We start from the raw sequence: 14,324 nt of genomic DNA on the forward strand, positions 1-14,324 counted from the left end.
CAAGATTATATTTTATTTTCTGAGAAGTGAATATATATATTCTTGAATGCTAACTACGTTTTATTCGGATTCTATAAAAAAAAAATGCAAAAACCTATTCTATTTATTTTCTAATTACAGATAGGTATATATTCTATACATATATCTATATATTCTATATATTCTCTACTTATATTTTCTGTATTGAAATTTGTGTTCAAGTTTTTGTGAGTCAATTTCTCATCATTTTTTACATCTTCATAATTGACAAAATATTTTTAAGGGCGTCGAACTTCATGACAATGCAATTCTTCATGCTATTGAAAAAAAAACACGTGCAGCTATTTAGAAAATAAATTAGGAAATTCTCAGATACACAATTTTGACGTTGTATCCCGTTGTATCCCTTAGATTTCTACCTGTTTGGAAAATTGAAAATTTTCTTATACAATATTCTTTAAACAAAAAACTATTCAAACAAAGAGAAATCTTTTTGTATTTTGACCCTATTATCTTAGAATTTCTCAGTAAACATATATTTTTAGTAGCATAGCTTTACGTATTTTTTCAACAGCATGAGAAGTTACTATATAATCATAAAAGTTCGATACTCCGAGCAAAAATTTCGACACGTTTCAACCAAATATCTTCTCGGAATTTTCATAGAGTTTGGTATGCAACAATCAACATAATCGATTTACTGCATACAGATCCTTGGCTAGTCAATAAGCATTTTTGAAAATGAAATATATACAGAGAATTTTCTCTTTTTACTCTGAAAATCATCTCGATAATTGTCGGACAATATGATATGGAAAGAATTTTATGAAAATTTTTTCTGATTAATATTTGACAATGAAAAATAATAATATCTATCACAATAAAATATAAAAAATGTTTGATTAATTTACTATAGTTTAGTAAAATTTAGTAAAATTAATTAAATATATTTTATATTTTATTGTGATAGATATTATTTTTTTATTGTGATAAATATTAATTAGAGAAATTCTCATAAAATTCTTTCCATACCATATTGTCCCACGATTACCATGATTTTCAGGATAAATTCTAAGAGAAAATTCTCTCTGTGTACAATAATAAAATATACAATAACTCAAAATATACAGTAACAATGAAACGTTTAAGATTGGCTACTTGGACGTGAGTCTGTTAAGGCTGCGCGACCATGTGGCAATGTTAGTATACTCTATTTTTGAAACTTCCCTCGTATATCTTTCAAAGAATCTCTCTGACGTGGTCCATAGTTCGAGGAATCGTATTTTAGAATATCGCATTAAAGGAAAAAAATATCAGTGATCAAAGATGCATTAGCATGAATCGAAAACACCTGTTTATCCCTGCAAAATACCCTCAAAGAATTTGGAACGCGCGCTAATTTAATTTTACTTTGTCGCGCGGTGACCTTTGCAACTCTTTCTCATTGCTATTCCCCTCCGTTCTCTTATCAGTCGATGTTTGCCCGTTGCAATCCGCGATTTCTCGCTGTTTCGACACGCTACCATCTACGATCGATATGCACGGTTTACGACAAATGGACATTCTTTCTTTGCCAGGTGAAAGCCAAAGATGACATTCGTGATCATGCAATGTTTTGTATAGCTTTAAAATTATTGTATAGCTTTGTTCTTTTCAACTGCATCTTTATACATTTTTTGCTTTGTAAGTTAAAAGAAGGTGGAGGGGAAATTAGCAACTGGAAAGAACAGATTGTAATTTCTTGCACACAACATGATTGGATCAATGCCAAGTCGAATACCAAAGAAACAGATGTGAATATTTCTTGTTGAAGTTTTGCACATTACGGAATTAACGCAATGTCGAATAAAATATTTGTTTACAAAATATTTTGTGTAAAAAGTGATATCACAGATCAATTGCATTAATTTGATTTCTCGCGAATATCTTCGCAAAATAATAATAAAAAAATGTTACATAAACAATGAAATGGGTTAAAACGAAATAATTATCGTATAGAAGTAATAATATCCATTAATTATGAAGCATTATATGAAATTAACGTGTGGTAATGTTCGGAATTATTTAGCATGAAATTAACAACTGAAAATCTGCAAGAAAAACAACTTTGTGCAGAAAGATAATTATTATATATATATTATAATTACATATATAGAAATTAAAAAAAAATTTTTAAAGAGACTTATTTTTTTTATCACAAATCATGTAACATATTGTGAGAATTATATGAAATTAAAAATTGAAATGAGATTAATTTGAATTATGCGAAATATATAATCGAGAATTTATCAAAAACATAATCCGCGATAACAGATATTAATTATGATCGTGCATGTCGTGACTTTAATTATATATAGTATAGACCAACGGTACATCATAAACTGTAAGCTTCATACGCAGTTACGCAGAAGTAGAACGGCAGAATATGGTTTCAATATAATGTGCGTTATTCATTGTATTGTGAGATAGCGCATATTGTGGAAACACGCAATTATAACAAATGCAATGATAAAAGTTGCAACTGGAAACCTATAGTTTATCCTTGTACTATTCCACTTCAATGTATAATACGTATGGACATCAGCAATGCTTATCGTCCATTTCTACAATGACGCGAGATTTGCATTTTATTAAGTCTAATCAAAACATATGAGATATGTCGTAACAGTAGCGTCGAGTGCATCACGTAAATTAGAATTAATATTAAATTAAATTAAAGACATATATATTTTGTTCGAGATACAAAGATTTTTGCAATATATGCTTCGTGACTTACTTATATTTTGATCATTTTTTAAAATTAGTGTACATTCTTTAAATTTATTTGATTTTTTTTTATTTTAATACTTTTAATAATTAAGTATTTATTTTTCCCAGACCTAATTTTAGCATTCAAAAATAATAATGATAATTCGAATTAGTTCTTACATGAATATTAAGAAAAATTAATTAACAGAAAATCAATCGTAAACGTAAACTATCCACTTTAAATTCTAACAGAAAGAATTTTCTATTAGAATATATCCTGAAAATCGTGGTAATCGTGGGACAATATGGTATGGAAAGAATTTGATGAGAAATTCTCTAATTAATATTTATCACAATAAAGAAATAATAATATCTATCACAATAAAACATAAAATATATGTTTGATTAATTTTACTATAGGTTTAGTAAAATTAATTAGACATTTTATATTTTATTGTGATAGATATTATTATTTTTTATTGTGATAAATATTAATCAGAAAAATTCTCATAAAATTTTTTTCATGTCATAATGTCCCACGATTACCATGATTTTCAGGGTAAATTCTAAAAGCTACTCAAATTTATCTAAAAAGTAAAATACTTTTTAGATAAATTGAGTAGCCTTTAATGCAATTGTGCGTTGTCTATCATCTATTTATAATCTGTTTCGTAATACGCGATTCAAGCGTACAAAAATAATCTTGGAAATTATCTAATTGCAGCTTTCCTGACATTAATTTTTGCCTTCGGTCACTTCCGTTTCCATTATATTAAACTATAGTAAAGAAGTTATATTATACACATAGATACATACTACTTATATGAGATTCGATTTATGAATAAACATATACATAATATATATTAAATTAATATAATGTTGACCGATGAACATGTATTGATAATGCTTTGTGAAGGAATAATATAATTCATATGTCATCACAAACTCTCACATGTTGAATATATCAGACGCTTTTACACGAGGTCGCAACGCAATCTATAAACTGCAATTGTGTGTTACTAGAAGGACGGAATTATCGTGTTATTTTCTAAAGATCCGTAAATAATAACCGTGGGAGCCGCTTTATATAAAAGGTATTCAGTGTAGAATGTTACACGTGTCAATATCTTATACGATATACGAGTGACACGACATATTGGACCATGCAATCTGATTAGACTGTCTCTTTATACATCGCGAATACTTGAAGTGGAAATATTTAAAAAATTTTCTCTTTCAAGGATGAAGCGACACATTTCTCAGATTAATCAGAGGAGACATTGCGACCGAATCTTTAAATAAATCCGATTAAAGTAAAAGTATAACTATAACTAGATTATTTTTAATTAAGTTATTTCAAAATTTAATTTAATTTTATGTTAATTACTTTTCCAAAATTTCAAAATATTTCTTTTGAAAAATATATCGTGCAAATCGTGAAAAATAATGAATAATAATAATTCTGCATAAGAAATTACATAGAATTTTATCATAATTTTAAATAGAGTATAATTAATTAATTACAATATACTTGAGTAAAAGAAAAAGCAATTATTATTACAATTATTAATAGCAGAATCTTTATAAATCTAGATATCTTTATAAATCAATATTCTTTCTAATATCTTACATTGTAATATTATTTGCATAATTATATATTATTCTACACTGATTGTGAGAAAATAAAAAGTTGTTAACTTGACTAAATCATTCAACCAATTATTATTTTGTTAATTGAACATATATAAGTATTTAAGTCAAAACACTTTATTTAATATATTGTATTTAATTTAAATACTTCTATATGTTCAATTAACAAAATAGTAATTAGTTGAACGATTTAATCAAGTCAACAACTTTTTTTTCTCAGTGTATAATAAATCTATATAACGTACTTTATTATTATTATTATAAAAGAATACATACCACGATAGTTGAGGACAATGACCAACGTGTCGGAGATTGCATTTAAAAAAACCGCGTAACACAATTACTTTCCACAACTATCGATCCCACCGGCAAGGTTGCTCTCACCTCTCGGTCGTTGAAAAAAAAAAGTCAGTCACGAAATAAGCAGTTTGTTTCGAGAGAGAGTGGTATTGAAACGAGAGGGGAGAGAGGATGGCTCGAAACAACGTACGAATTGTTGTCAGGCCCGACAATTCGAACGGCTGGGCGCGCTCGCGACGGGCGCGGTATTTCCGGGGCTTTGCGCGCGGCGACACGTCGATCGGCGTAGCGATACTCGGGCACGCGTGTGCGCGTGTGCCCCGCGATTTGTGACGCGGTCGCGCGCGGGTATCGACGCTCCGTCTCGCGCGACGCCGCTGTCACCTGACGTCAGCTGACAGATCACGTCGTCGTGCGCGAAAGTCGCGTTCGGTAGGGGAAAAGAAAAAAAAATACGACCGTTCCGAATCGCCCTTATTAAGGGCCGCCCGAGGGACTACTTGGCGCACGCGAAAGGACGCGACGCGCACGCGCGTCTCGACCGGTGGCGGCCATCTTGCGCACCAGTCAACAACGGCGGCCGCATCAGCAGTCAGTGGTCGTCGTCAGTGCACGACAGCTCCGGTGTCCCTACGTAACCTTCCGTCTATATCGCACGCGCCCCGGTCGTCTCGTCACATCCGCGACATCCACGACATATCCATCTTCTCACGCCGGGCATAATTATTCCTCTTTTCTGCCGAATTCGCGTAGGAACGAGCGATCAAGTTCCATTCGGGAGGACCGGCTCGCCGTGTCGTCATCGTCGTCGTCGGTCTCGAGTATTAGAACGTGTGTGTGTGTGCGGTGTTCTCTCTCTTTCTCCTTTTTTTTCGTCTCGCGAAGTCAGATTCGCGGCGGTTTTAACGTGACACGCTACATCGCGCGGGATCCTCTCTACTTGGCAGCATGTCGGCGCAAGTGCAGGGCACTCTCCTCGATGTGCTCAAGAAGAAGATGAGACAGACGAAGGAAGAAATGGAGAAGTACAAGGACGAGTGCGAGGAGTACCAGAGGCGGCTGCAGGTGGAAGTGATGCGTCGCGAGGAAGTGAGTGAATCGAGAGATCATGTTCCTTTCAGTAGTGTCTTCTTCCTGCTCGCGAACGACCCTCGGGAAGCTTCCAGCGCTCCCTTCTTTCTGTCTCTCTCTCTCCCCCCCTCCCTCTTCCTTCTCTCCGCCTCGTTGTCTCGTGATAATATCTCGGGGCTTCACGAGATATCAATGTGAACTTCGGCAATAATCGACACGGCGATACGAAGGCCACCGATTAAATGATAGATAACAGAGGCAATAATTTTCGGGACAAGAAATTGTTTTAAGATAGATTTTCATTTTTCTTTTTAATCCGGAAATATTTTCCAAAATAAAAACCCTTATTCCGCTCTTACGATTCTCCCGAGTTTTCGTTCATCGACCGCGCGAAGAATCCCAGCAAAGTGCGAAACGCCGAAAGCCGGCGTCCGCGACGAGTATAGAATCGATCGCGAGTGTCAGGCACGTCGTCGTCAGGCAGGGCGAATGCGGGCGGGAAACGAGGGGCAGGAGGAAGGGGGAAGAAAAGAAGTCGAGAGCGCCCGCCGGACTCGAGCTCGAGACATTCTTGATACGCCGACTTGGAAGGACCGGCTTGGAAGCCAACGCGCGCGCCCTTCGGCAGCGAACGCGAAGAGAATCCTGCGTTTTTTTTTTTTTCTGCAAGTCGAAATATTATGGCACGAGGAGGGCCTGATTGCGCGCAGAACGCGCGACCTGGATCGATCACCGAGTGCTCTCGTCGAGTTGCTCTCGTTAGCCATCGTGGTCGATCCAATCGAGCAAAGGGATATTCGCGTGCGAATAAATAATCCTTCTCGAGGGTTCGTCTAGACGTTCGTTATTTTTGTAACAAGATTAGTTATTTGGTAGATGAAGCTAATTTTTTTCTCATGAAATCTGTATGAAATACTTTCAATCATAACAAATATCTCTCTAATTAAAGTCATCGTTAATTATTCATGAATGAGATATTATCGTTTCATTAAAATGGAAAGTTATTTTTTTTTTCGCTTATTACAGAATGTATATAAATAACTTAATTTACACTGATTAAGTGTTTATAGTTAAATAGAAATTCAACATTTTATTCTGTTAAAATTTATTAATATTTTTTTCTGTAGAATTTTTATTGTCTAGAAAATTTTTTATTCAATAAGATTTAAAGAAATATATATCGAATGTATGAGAATTTTTATTTAATCGTGATTGAATTGGTTCGATCTTGTTAACAGGGGGTATCTGATATCACCTCGTTTATCAAAATCAACATGTTATCAGTGTGATATCAAATGATTGAATGATATTCGACGATGGAATGTTTTTTTTTGCTGGCGAAATATCAAAAGTGTCTTCTATATGTTAATGATATATTATATTAAACCTAAATAATATAATTTATTTCTGAAACTTTTCATTTTTACATATATTATTAATTATTGCATGAATTGACAATAGTATACGAAGGAAAATTACGCGATAATACAGATAAGCGCTGATGATATCAGCTCGTAAACAAAGTTGCGAGATATTTCAATGAAACTTTGAACATATCTCTAATGAATTCTATTTGCGAGATTATGAATACGTTAATAGAATAGTTTGATCGTTAAACTGCAGATTCTATTACACACATTCACGTTAAACCTCTGACGTTTTGAATAAATGTGAACGAGGCGAATGTGCGGTCCATAGCTCTTTCTGCTGTGAAACTCCATATGTTGTAATTTAAATATTAATTAATCGCGTGAACAACTATAGTATAGCGTTTAGAGTCTCTACACAAAGTATATTACTATATTTTTTGTGTAAAAAAATATTTATACACTGAGAAAGAAAAGTTGTTGAAACTTGATTAAATCGTTCAACTAATTACTATTTTGTTAATTGAACATATAGAAGTATTTAAATTAAATAAACATATTAAATCTAACATAATGTGTTTTGACTTAAATACTTATATATGTTCAATTAATAAAATAGTAATTAGTTGAACGATTTAGTCAAGTTAACAACTTTATTTTTCAGTGTATGTACATATATTTTTCACAAAAAATTATAGTAATATACTTTCTGTGAAATATATTTATTTTTTCTAAAGCCTCTTCATTTTCGATATATCCATATATAAATTTAATGATACATACACACACGTGTATGTATTTATTACGTGGTTTGTAAAAATTATAAAATTATCTATTATATAGTGTAAAATTGCACTAACTCGATTTAAGATTCTTCTTTATATAATTTTCTCTACGCACTAATTCGTTATACTCGTTTACCATATTTGGACAATTACCTATTGTACAGTTTACCGTTTCAGAACGCTTTTTATACGTCATATCTTTTTTACACAAACATGAATGCTGGACTCATATATGTGAAAATATCTTTTCATTAATTTTTTTTACTCGATAAGTTGCATACAAAAAAATATTTTTATTGGATTATCATTACTTGAAAAAAATTGATAAAAATGATTACTTTCTTGACAATCAATGATTGTGTATACAGCAAAATTACATCCAACAATTTTATATGAAAATACAAAATTTTCAATCCAATGTTAAGCATAATATTTTGCAATATAGTTACAATGATTATATATCACCTATATAATCCGCCCCTCACACGTTGAGAATTTTTCGCGACGAGAAAATGAGATCATTATGGGGAAGGGCTTGGAAGTTACCGCATATTAAGTCACTTTGCTCGTTCACGGGTACGCCAACATGCGTAAAGCACACGGCTACGTGGCAGAGTGTGCACAAGTGAGGCAAGCCGAAGCCTCCCGGTGAGCGTTCATCAGCCTCCATTTAACGAATTTACATCGCAATCTTGGCTGTTTCTCGCATCTTTTTCATTGACAAGTAGCGATGTTATATGCTCGTCGAACTGCGCGAACGGCCGTCAAATGTCAAAGTTATGGTTGATTCGTAAAACCCTTAACAGCAAATGCAGATGCGATATTGCATCGAGTCGATATTGCGAAAGGTGAAAATAACATATTGCGCGAAGTAATTACATAAAAGTACGTTTAGAGATTACGCTTTTTGCAATATTTTCAGAATTTTTGATAATTGAAAAATGTGCATGTGCAAAAAAAATTTAAGTCAAAATTTTGAGGTATTTTACTGATTGATAACACTTTAAAGCTGATAATTTATAATTAAAAGCAAGAAAGTTTTTTTTTTCGTACTAAATATTTAAATATTATTTAATATGCCGACGAGAAACAGATTTCTTGAAATTATAATAAAATATTTCCTAGAATTACAATTGAACGATTAAAAGTCTAGATAGATGGTACCATGATACACAGTTATATGCAAATTCAGCGATCTACAGTAAAATGTGAGTCATGAAAATAGACTCTGATTCTCATGTTTATAAAACCGATGTGTCACACACTTTCTTAAGCTTTGAGTTAATAATTTATTCCAAAACACTTTTTAAATTAATTTAAATAAAATTATGATTTTTAAAATAGACACATTTCACATTTTTTAATAATATTTATCACATATGATGTTCTGCTTGAATCAATATTGTTTATCATTAAATATCGACGTAAAATATTTCACAGACTAATGTCAATTAAAAATAGAGATGTTGAATAACAATTACATTTTTTTTTGTATTACACACTATCAATTATATTTTATATTTACTTTTAGACTGAAACATTATTTTGTTTTAAAAGCAATCGCATAGAATACTGCAAATATTGTATCGAGTCTATCATTCAGAATGTGCATTTTTGTTCTGCTACCAAAGCGTATCAAAGAAGCCCATCGACCGTTTCAATATCCTGTCGTATAGAATAACAATCTACCATATCCCTAATTAAAAAAGTTTGAACCAAGCTCATAGAAATTGCGCTCATTCGTTATATCATTAATTGCAGGAGATTATGAGAGTCACTCATTATATATCAATTTAAGCTATATATAATAGTATAATCAATAATAAGTTGATGATTTCATCTTTCAATATGTTATTCTCTCATCTTCTAAATTGTACATCATTATTTTGACATCACGATCACATATTCAATCCCAATATCAAATCTATCGCATAAGTTGCATTAAAATAATATATTTGTGTGACGTACAAAAAATTAAAAAAATTAAATTAATTTACAATTAAAATTCTCTTCCGAGATATAGATTGCGGTAAAGCTATATTTCACGAAAGACGTAATATAATGCTTACACGGAAATGACGATGCGTTTTATTTTCCGCAGAGGCGAAAATGCACCGCAAAATTTCAACATACATTCACGACAGAGTGCACTTCGATAATGTTTTATAAAGGCCAATAGAGATAGAGATTCGCTCAAGCCGCACTAATAAGCTTTCTCATCGAGCGATGAAGTGTATTGTTGCGACACCGCGATTTTTTTTTCCCCGCAATTCCAATAAAATGATAACGTGAGCGTCATACGTGAGGTGTCCCATTTTAAAGGACCCACTCAAATATCTCATTGTCAGAAACACTGCGTTAAATCGAAAAATGTTTCCTACAAAAGTTGTAGGGTTTCGAGGGGGACATAACATAGTAATATTCATTTGACCTTGGGCGGCATCTCCAAGGTCAAGTGAAGGTGATTTAACGCAGTGTTTCTGAGATATTTGAGTGGGTCCTTTAAAATGGGACACCCGGTATATCGTCAGTTGATTCAATTGCGGATTTATACTTGCAGACTTAGATATAGGCGCGATAAGAAAGAGGCAAGTCTCTTATTGGATCTGCTCGCATATATGACTGACGGACGATCCGATATCTCGGGGATTCGAAATGACAGTGTGTATCGGGCCTTTATCCGAAGCTCGAGAAGTTTACATAACAGAATATGCCGACGTCTCTCCCGCCATCCACCTCTTTTCCTCGATTTCAGGCGACGCCTTGAGCGAATTTATTTACAGATGAATGTCAATCACGTACATATTTATTGTTAGTGGGTATCTCGCATACGAATGATACAAAATATTTTAATATCGGTTCGTTTGAGAGCGCTCAGGAGATTATTTTTTTCATGACACATGTATATATGCAGAAAAAACAAATATCGAATAATTGTAATAAAACTTTTATCTTATATGGATCTTATTTATATGATTCGATAAATAAACTTACACGTGTTAATTGTTCAAAACGATTTAAATCACTCTTTAAAGAGAAATAGAAAGAGCTTGGCTTTTAAATAGCTTATACTAGCTAATAATACAAGCTAATAAATAATAATAAATCTTGAAATAAATTTTATTTTAATAAATTTGTTGCTTATAAAAGATGATCTATATTTATAGAGCCTATCTTCTATTTTGCACTGTGACTTCATCATTTTCCATAAACATTGCATCCTCTATTTGTTCACGAGATTTTATTTTTATATCGATGAATTGACAATGTCAAATCGAAAACTTGTTAAGATATTTGATAAAAATACATTTGACTCATTAAATTATCAATCAATATATACTGATTGAATTGTAAAATGAATTAAATGGATTTCTATATGGGAAGCTCGTGAGAAAGGGTCGGACGAGGCGGAAGTTCGACACACTTCGCCGACATTGCCACGGGTATCACACCGATGTGATGACCTGTTCGTGCGGCACAAGTGCGAGTGGGTGTGTCAGTTTCCTCCGAATACAAAATTCGCATCGTATCGGTAAAGAAACGCCGTACAAAAGCGTGCGCAACGTTGCGTGTACGCACGATCGAGCGTAGAATAGCGTGGCGGTGAGAGAGTTGCCGGTCAGATTTTTCAATTGTTGAACGCGCATTAATTCATTTCAAGTTCGACTCGATAACGAGTGTAAGGCCCTGCGCACAATAGGAAAAATATTAGGAATAAATATTAAATATTAGGAATAAGAATTATTTTAAAATAATAAAATCGGAAAAACCCTAATATAAAAATACAAATTCGGGTATAAAGGACTCTTAGTAGTTTATTAGCCCTTACTAGTCCTTTATACTCGAATTTGTATTTTTGTATCAGAGTTTTTTCGATTTTATTATTTTAAAATAATTCTTATTTCTAATATTTAATATTTGTTCCTAATATTTTCTCTATTGTGCGCAGGGCCTAATGCTCATTAAAATATTATTCAATAAATATAAATGTTTTACATAAATATATTGCGTGACGCGAATGATGCAATTTTATAAAATCACTTCAAAATTAAAAACATACATAGATAAGAATCAAATTTCATACTGTACATTTATATTTTATTTTATTTTATGATCGTTTATTATATTTATTAACGGCTAACGTATATAGTCTGCGTATATATAATGCAAATATCATCTTTTGTTGGCAGGATTATTTTTTGTTTTACTTAATAAAAAAAAGGAGTTAAATATCACATATTATCTATAGCAATAAAACGCACGATTACAATATCATGATTACGTTTAACTGACTATACAATCGTTGTTATCTCAATTCGCTGACATCCCCATACCCATAAAATATACATAGGTGCGCCGAAATCCATGAATACAAAGTTCATGCCTAATAAAGTAACATTGTAAATGAACGCATGTTATTCCCTGCGTACGGGATGAATTAGGGTCATTTACCAAACGCACAATCGTAAACAGGTGCAGCTAACGAGGACAAGGGCCTCAAATTATGTATGCGGATACACGTGTAATCGACCGTTAAGTAATTTACATCCGTGAAAATCGTACGCTTCGCTTAATCTCATACAATTCTGTCAATAAATTACAGATTAGTAGTTATAGATAGTCTTTTCGAAAATAATTACCACTAAAATTAACTTCTCATATGTATGAGAAAAATCTAAGACTTTGGTAAATTTATATTAATTTTTTGGCACATATAGATTTATAATGATTGAAAACATAGAAAATAGCTAATTAATAATTAATGCATGTTCACCCCTTTTAATAAACGATAATATACTTAAACTAGAGTTTAATTATTAAAATAAAAATTTATTTAATTTTTAATTATGTTAGTATAAGGACTGTAAAAAATTTCTTAGTTAATTCAATGCAATCTTATATATTTTCCGAATATTATCATTTACATAAAAAAATCCATCCTTCGTTAATCTGAAATTTAAAAGCTTTATCTTGGATAAAATTCCGAGATATATCTTATTCGAATAGGGCGAAGCAACATGTATTTTTAACAAAATCGAAAATATATGCGATGGATGATCCGTTCGAATCAACTCTTAATGCAGTACACGAGGTCATTGATATGCATGTAGAGATCTCTACGATCTCCAGCTGAGCGCTTTGTTGCGACAAGCTTTGATCATGTTCTCTCACCACATTATGACATTATATTGGATTCAGATCGTTTCTAATCCAGCATCGACATACGTTTAATTGCAATGTCGTGCTGGTAAAACACGGAGAATAATAAGGGATCAACTATTTCATCTTTCATGTTGCTCCATATAATTTCATTAAGTCACGTTGATCATATCTCGATTTAGAAATTTACATTTTTTTTATATGAGAAATTATATAATTATTGAGAAATTGTATTTTTTATTTAATAATTAATAGATATTTTGTATATATATAGGATATTTTATACACATATATTGCGTAAATAATTGCATTTAGTATCATCGAATCTCAACAATTTTAATACTATGCACACGAAATATTAATACCTGTCAATTAATGAGAACTTTTTAGTTTGTTTTCTATATATCTATTATAAAGATAACTAATTACAAATTTCTAACTTTTCTTTTATGAAATGGATTTTTTTTCTTGTGTTACAGGCCGAGTCCGAAGTCGCAGCCTTGAATCGCCGTATTCAGCTGTTGGAGGAGGACCTCGAGAGATCCGAGGAGCGTCTTGCCACTGCCACTGCCAAATTGGCAGAGGCGTCGCAGGCTGCCGATGAGAGCGAACGGTAAATATTTACTATCATACAAAAATATTGCGAATATTTTTATTCGTGCGAATAATCATTCCATATATTATCTACAATGAACAATTATATTATCAATAAATCAAAAATGAAATATCTCCATGATGTTTAGTAATCGACACAATTTATAATAATAAAAATATATATTTGTTTTAAATTGATAAATAATTGGTCATTGTGAGATATTCTTATTTTTTTAAAGAATTATTAAGAGTAACATATATAGAAATATTATATATTGTACGATTCAATTAGAAATCAGATTTTTTTAAATAATTTTTGGCAAACTTGTCGATGGATAATCGACGCAGCTTAACACTCGATAATTATTGACTAGAATATTTATGGAGAACAAGATTTATTATAAAATTTACTCTTGATTATTCTTATGTATTACATATGAATTATCGTAATAAAAAACGAAACACAAAAGTGGTATAAATCAGTATTTTTACTATTTTATGATTTTATCTTATTATTTTCTAGAATTAAAATAATGTTGTGTAATATTTTTTTTTATTATATGCTATAATATTATATGTTATATATCTGAGTAGAATAAAACATTTTTTTTCAATCAGATTTTGCAATATTAAAAAATATATTAATATAATAAATAATAAAATATAAAAT

The 14,324-nt window shown here is 31.8% G+C and overlaps 1 protein-coding gene across 26 annotated transcripts in view; it reads left to right on the top strand.

Annotated features, from left to right (window-relative positions):
* Positions 1 to 14,324, top strand: part of Tm1 (tropomyosin 1) — a 40,123-nt gene that overhangs the window by 9,537 nt on the left and 16,262 nt on the right. For 21 of the 26 annotated variants that reach the window (XM_083050588.1, XM_083050590.1, XM_083050593.1 and 18 more), the window contains one exon: positions 13,540 to 13,673. In XM_083050588.1, the coding sequence (XP_082906714.1) occupies positions 13,540 to 13,673 (134 nt within the window). Of the gene's footprint in view, positions 1 to 5,054; positions 5,767 to 13,539; positions 13,674 to 14,324 lie in introns of those variants that run through there. The other 5 variants (XM_083050602.1, XM_083050601.1, XM_083050600.1 and 2 more) reach the window with 5 other exon arrangements.

This window comes from Prenolepis imparis, unplaced genomic scaffold (genome assembly GCF_030444845.1).
Source record: "Prenolepis imparis isolate NDT839.2.m4 unplaced genomic scaffold, iyPreImpa1.0 SCAF_11, whole genome shotgun sequence".
Classification (NCBI taxonomy): domain Eukaryota; kingdom Metazoa; phylum Arthropoda; class Insecta; order Hymenoptera; family Formicidae; genus Prenolepis; species Prenolepis imparis.